The following is a 6,955-nucleotide window of genomic DNA, read 5'->3' as shown; positions in this document are numbered from 1 at the left end:
AACTTGAAAAGGAATAAAGAGTACGGAAATTTAGGTGGGTATCTGCTCGGATTCCAAGCTCAGGTGTTTCTCTGATGTAAGAGAATGTAGGTATGTTAAATGGTAAAACGTTCTGCCCTCAAAATGAGGGGTATCTCCCTATTTATAGGGTCTTTGGGAGTTGTGCCCCCGATTAGGTCACTGAACCCTAATCATTGGTGGGCTGCGCCGTTTTGCGGCATTCTCGGGATTTGGGCCTGAAGGCCGCCTTTTTCCCCTTATTTTCTGGAGTGACACGTGTCAAGCGGAGATTGGTCCACTTTGGGCCATCCTGAGGCTGACACGTGTCATCCTCTAATTGGACCACGTGGCGGGGTAAAATTACCCTAAACACATTCTATATTGGACATAAGTTACCTGACTCAAACCTTCCACCCAAATATGTCTTTGTGTGGAAATAATGTGTTAAACTTAGGGAACGTGTCGACGGGAACAATTGAGCACCTTGGTTGCGTAGGAAATTCGTTTTTAAGTCAATGAATTGTATTACGAGACACCAATATTGTTCCATTGTTTACGAGATTATCTTTTTTTATCTTACTTTAATATTTTTGTACTATTTGTACTAGACTACTCCTTTATTTACAAGTTACAGCACATGTAGTTAATTTAGGGGGCGTTTGGTTCGCAGGGTGGTATAGGTTTGGAATCAGGAATAAGGTTAAGTTAATATCGGGTTGGAACTTGATACTCAATACCATGTGTTTGATTCAATTCTGGAATGAAATATCATCCCCTTAATTTCATATATTTGATACCTAAGGGAATAGAATATGCCAAATCCACCTTTCCCCGAGGTTTCTAAACCCCATATCTCATGGGTTTGAGGTATGGGTTTAAAAATCATATTTTTGACAACCAAACATATGGTATGAGTTTTAGTCATTCTAAACCCATATCTAATACCTATAATCCGCGAACCAAACGCCCCCTTAATCTATATTTGTATTTTATCACATAATCTATCAACTATTACTAAAACAAAACATTATTGACATCATCATCCGTTAAATTATCCTACATGTCATGCTCACATTAAAAAATTTCCCTCCATTTTATTAACAATGTCATTAATTATTATTTTTATTTTAATCTTCTTTTTAAACAATGATTATTTTAATCTACACTACAAAATTTTAAATTTAAAAAAAAAAAAATTAGCACTCATTTTTACATAAATGATAAAATTAATTGTTTATGCATGATAACAAAATTATTTCATATGCATAATAAAAAAAATTATTTAAATCGTGCAATGCACGAGTCTAATCTAGTTTTTTTTTTATTATAAAACCTCATTTATAATATACATATAATAACCCGGGGCATTGTCCGGGCAAAAACTAGTAAAATCCATAAAGATGGCACTAGTACAACTTAGGGTCTGTTCTAATAGACTAAAATCAGCTAAACTGAAATGAATATTTTATAAGAGAACGAAATTATGAGCTGAACTGAACTGAAAATAAACGTATGACCTTACTATAGTGTATTTGTGTGCATCAAGTCAAGGATCATGCTTAGACCATATTTTCCTTGAGAAGCACATATTGGCCCAATGCACACGACAAAAAGAGCAACAAAAAAACTACTTTCTAAACACATAGGCCCAAACCGTGCCTAAGAAGATGAATTGAAAATTAAGGCACTGCATGTCTGCATTAGTGGACAAGTTTAATCAACTAAGATAATTCGCCTAAATGTGCTTCAATCTGCCTAGGCACCTCTCTCAACCCCTCAAACTCAGTTGGCTATACGACAGAAATAAACCTTAATTTTGTTTCGGCTTTTTTTTTTTTTTTTTTTTTGGTTTTGGTGTATAGGTTAGTGATGCAGACAAGCATTGATAACATATATTTACTACCAGTCCCAATTAAAATTCCCCAACTATGTCCCAAAAGCCATGAACTGGTTGATTACTTGATTGTATCCAATTAAATCTAGTTAAAGAGACTCAACTGTCAAAAGGGAAGAAAGTATACAACTCACACTCCTGTAATCATTCTGACAAATTTTAAAACCCATTAACCATCCAACCAGCCAATACTTGAAGCAATTCAATATAATAAGATATAAATGGACTACAAGTCAACCACAAAGAAGTTTCAACACTAAACAGAACTTAAAAAAACATCAAGAACATCATGTAACATTTTGTCACTTACATGGTAACAGATAAAGCCAGAAATATATCTCACATGAAAACGGTATCTAAAGTATTAGATTTAGAAATGGTTATTCACAGTGGTTCTCAAGAGAAGGTTACGGAGACCTGTAAAAGGGTCTGGATCATCAATCACAATCTTCTCAGTCTCTCTTTTTTTTTGGTTTTGCCTTGGATTCTGAGACTTAATCCATGGTAGGAACTGTCCCGCCATTTTTCACAATCTCTTGCTCCAGCTGCGATGAACAATCACAGGAAATTGAGGTGTTAGCAGGATTTCTTGAAAAAAAGGAAAATGATTAAGGCAGAAGAAATGATGCTGGGTAATATGCTACTACGAAGTATATATTATATAGAAAGTAGTAAAAGAAATTTCCTCAATACTTTTGAGGAAAAAGGGACAAAGGGTAGAACAATTGACATAAGGCACAATAATACACAAGAAATTATAATAGAAGAGAACTGCCTCAAGTGCTACCAGTTAGTACCTGGAAAAGGATTTCGAATTTCTTTTTCAGAACAACATACTCCTGCTGCAACTCTTGCAGACAAGCAAGACATCTGCACCAAATGGACAAAAGATCAGACTTTGTCAAATTAAATCAGCATAAATATGATATAGTTGTAGCAATAGTTTGATGGATTAAAAGCATGAGATGTTAAATCAGAATCATAGTACAAAGTTAGTATTATATGATTTATACCCTTCAATCCTTCAAAGCCTGATTGACTAAGCCCTGTCAATAACAAATAACTTGTGCTAATTGTGCAAGAATAACCATTAAGTAAGAAGGAATAATAAAATCATTTTATTGACCATGATAAAAAAAAAAAAAAAAAAAAAAAAAACAAAAAAACAAAACAATGATTTAATGGTGACAGCATCAGAGCTCAGATGAGATAAAATGTCAAAACCAAAAAATATCTAGCAATTAATCCTAACAAAATCTTTGGAGGCATCACAACTATTTGATTGAGAATGAAGAAGAAAAAGTAAGGTAAAATGTAAAGTTACAGCATAGTCATTGTACCCTTTATTTGCCAAGAGTGATACATTAATTTCCAATCATTCAATAACATGAACATATGAAGGAAATGACACTTAAATGTTTTAACACTTTGAATCTCAGAAAAAAGGGAAGGAATTTGAGTATCAAGCATAGTAGACAACTTACCCATCACGATTTTTCTCCTCGCAAAAAGCTCGAAACTTAACACATTGATTTTTGACCCTATGTGCACCAATGCTGTCAAATACAACAAACAAAATCACCCTCAAGATGTGCAAATTTAAACACTCAGCAACAAAATATCTAGTTACCATTCAATAACCAAAATTACATACTCATCAACAACCAATTAACCAAGCAAAAAACATTATTTGAATTAGAGCTCTGAAGACGAAGTAGTAGATCATTTATTTTTAACCTTCGAAATATTAGAATTTATTGCAGATTAGGAAGACACCAATTGTCGAAAGGCTAAGTGCTGATCCTAAAAATATGGCATCAATTATATCGGGAGGAGCTCAGCTATTTCTTCTTACCAGCAGGAGCAGCAATGTTTTCTGTTATGTCTTTTGAATTATGCATAGAACTATGAAGAGTAAAATGATGTACTTGCATCAATTTTAACTTGTCAGGAATTTATGCGAATTACATGCACATAAATGTTGTGCAACAAACTTAAGTATTGTATCAATTTTCTTGGGTATGGATCATGTATATTAAAACAAGTATGATACAGGTTCCTGATGGAGGATGCTACAAGCTTATTGATGTTCCAATAAACAAAGTATTCATCTTAACTCGGTTCAATTTAATTTTCCTTAATCGCCACATATATTGAACTTATCAAGGGAACGGTATCAACTTTGGTGACGGACTTGTGGAGGTAAACTACTAATGTAACATACCACAGCCCAATTTAAGATGTAAAATTGAATTTCCTAATCATATGCGAGTACCAAAATTGACCACAAATTATGTAACAAGTTTTGGGAGCTACTCAAACTCAAGGAGAAACTGGAAGAACTGGTTCCAAGGAACAACTGATGATGTTTGTGCAGTTCAAGGAAGTTTAATCATCTTGCTGTTTGAGGTATGACAGTCGGTTTCCTAGTTCATTAACTAGAATTTGGAACGCTGCAGATTGTTATATATTGGACTTTGGAAAAAGGGTATGTGCTGAATGTCTCTAATATATGCAGGACGCAAGATATACGTAGAGATCTTGTCTGGTGATCAGCTCTACCGAATGGGCTATATAAGTATATAGAAATTCACCCTCTCCACCCCGACCCCGGCACCAAAAAAAAACTGTATTTATCCTCAAAGTATAAATTATGACAGCAAATTACACAATAACACCATATGTGCAGATCAAACACAAGACCAAGAATTTAATCAAGTTATATTAAGGAAATTTTGCATTAAACCACCTTTTATAACTCTTTAATTGCAGGAAACCACCTTATAAAAATTTTTTCGCAAAAACACACCTTAATCGTAAATTTTTTTGCAATCACACACCTTTTCCCGGAAAATACCCATTGACCTTGTATTCCGGGGTTGACTCGACCACGTGCCTCGCACGTGACACCCTAAAACCACTAACCCTCCCTTTTCCGGCGGCCAACCAAATTCCCCACCCCACTGCCGGCGAAGGCGACCACCTCCCTACCCTAGCGCCGGCGTTCTTGCTCCCTTCCCTTTCCCCCAACCCACGAATTCTCTCTCCTCCTCTTCCACCTAACCACCATCACTTCCTTCACTCTCACCACCCGAACCCAAGATCCACCACCACCACTACCCACTTTCCTAAAGCGCCGCCCACAAATTCTCTCTCCTCCTCTTCCTCCTAAAGCGTCGTCGTTCAATTTATTGCCCAGACCCAAACTCCGTTGTTCGTCAACCGCCATGGATGTTGCACTTCACGAAGGTACGAGAATTGGGTTTAGGGCTTGAGGGTTGGGTTTAAGGACGGGAATTGGGAAAGGGAGGGGATGAGGTCGTCGGCGACGAAGGAGGGAGGTGGTCGCCGGCCACTGGAAGTGGGTGGCTGGGGAAAAGGGAGGGTTAGCGGTTTTAGGGCGTCTCATGGTCGAGTCAACCCCTGAAAACCAAGTCAATGGGTATTTTCCGGGAAAAGGTGTGTGATTGCAAAAAATTTCACGATTAAGGTGTGTTTTTGCGAAAAATTTTTTATAAGGTGGTTTCTTGCAATTAAAGTGTTATAAAAGGTGGTTTAATGTAAAATTTCCTTATATTAATATTAATTCAACAAAATTTCAAGTTATATCAATTTAAGTCAACAAAATAAGTTATGTCAATTTTAATTCAACAAAATTTCAAGTTAAGTCCATTTTAATCTAACAAATTTCAAGTTACATCAATTTTGATTCAAGGTACAATTTCAAAGCCCAAAAAAGATGTAGAACCCTAGAAAAATACAAAATTCAAGGTTGAGGGACAGGAAAATACCTAGAACTACTCCCCTTAAACTGATGAGCATGATTTGCCACCTGGTTGAAATCTACAGCAGGCTGCTCACTGTATAAGTAAAAAAATTCAATTTCAAAATCAAAGAAAAAAGTAAAATTAAATTAAAATCACAACAAACTAAAATGAAAAATACCCTGAAAATAAAACTCACAGAGCTTTGCTTAAATTCTCAAGGAGCTTCTCAGAATCTTGAAAAAAGAGAGTAACAACTTCAATAACAAAATCTGGGCTACTCTCATCAGCCAATTTCTGCAATTGGTTGAACTGATCATCCAAATAATGCTGCAAAAATGGTCAAAAATATTAGATCCATGATCAGAAAAAGTTGAAAAATACAAAAACCCAATTAAAGTTTGAAAAAATGGATCAAAACCCAGAAATTTTAACGGGTGATTTACCTCCCTGTACAAAGACTTCATATAGTCGATGAATTGCCTCTGTAAGAGCTGAACAACATCCATGATTTTCTCTCTCTTGTTGAACTCTAACACACAAAACAAGCAAATGATTGATTGATTGAGATTGAGACTGAAATAAATGAAGTTTACGCAGAAAGGAATATATCCCAGTTTTTTTTCAGACAAAGTTTAGTTTTAAAGGAATAAAATTGATACACAAATTGATTGAGTGTTGATACTCTTGATTAGGAGGATGAGGGTCAAAACCCCTTTTTATCTTTTTCGTTTCAGCTCAATGTATTGTGCTAGTTTTTAATCATTTTATTGGGGACTACGGATTCGAGACATGTGCACGAGGACGGATACGATTTATACGAACATAAAATGGATATGTAATACGGGTATGGCTTATAATATGATTGGGTAAAACCAGACAACCAATTTTTTCGGGTTCAAGTATAGACTCTAGAATTTGTTATATACACATGGCTGTACCGTATACCCAGAGTTATTTGCTCATTCAAGCAACAAATGAGTAAAAATAACTTTGAGTACACCCGGGTGTACATAGGCTCTTCATAGATTCTAATTGATTAAGGGTATGTTCACTTCAGCTTATTTTCAATTCAGTTCAGCTCCTAATTTCCCGTTGTCATTTCAGTTCAGCTCAATTCAGATCAGTTCAACTTCAATCAGTTCAGTTCAGCTCTGCTCAATTCAACTCAGTTCAGTAAAAGTGAACAGGCCCCGAGTGTTGTAGACATTTGACTGTGTCTCCCCAAAAACCAAACCCAATGATGAGTACCTTTCACTTCTTTGATTATCGAGTTAGGTGCAGAGTTGAAGAGTCT

The 6,955-nt window shown here is 35.7% G+C and overlaps 1 protein-coding gene across 1 annotated transcript; it reads right to left on the bottom strand.

The window, feature by feature from the left end:
• Positions 1–2,127: 2,127 nt before the first annotated feature.
• Positions 2,128–6,451, bottom strand: LOC145614419 (histidine-containing phosphotransfer protein 1-like). The gene is made up of 6 exons (XM_081669478.1): positions 6,105–6,451; positions 5,858–5,988; positions 5,686–5,754; positions 3,379–3,450; positions 2,692–2,764; positions 2,128–2,439 (listed from the first exon to the last, which is right to left on the bottom strand). The coding sequence occupies exons 1-6, from the start codon at positions 6,165–6,167 to the stop codon at positions 2,389–2,391; spliced, it is 459 nt and encodes a 152-aa protein (XP_081525604.1). The 5' UTR covers positions 6,168–6,451; the 3' UTR covers positions 2,128–2,388.
• Between the last annotated feature and the right edge of the window lie 504 nt (positions 6,452–6,955).

Source organism: Chenopodium album, chromosome 3 (assembly GCF_948465745.1).
Source record: "Chenopodium album chromosome 3, dcCheAlbu1.1, whole genome shotgun sequence".
NCBI lineage: Eukaryota > Viridiplantae > Streptophyta > Magnoliopsida > Caryophyllales > Amaranthaceae > Chenopodium > Chenopodium album.
The sequence above is the reverse complement of the archived record's forward strand: the minus strand, read 5'-3'. Positions and strand labels throughout refer to the sequence as shown.

Bases quoted from the DNA above. Each gene is read 5' to 3' on its own strand.
- LOC145614419 (XM_081669478.1), bottom strand. From the start codon at position 6,167: ATGGATGTTGTTCAGCTCTTACAGAGGCAATTCATCGACTATATGAAG. The intron at 5,989-6,104 runs GTAAATCACCCG...CCATTTTTGCAG, and splicing joins TGAAGTCTTTGTACAGGGAG to CATTATTTGGATGATCAGTT. The intron at 5,755-5,857 runs GTGAGTTTTATT...TTACTTATACAG, and splicing joins GAGAATTTAAGCAAAGCTCT to TGAGCAGCCTGCTGTAGATT.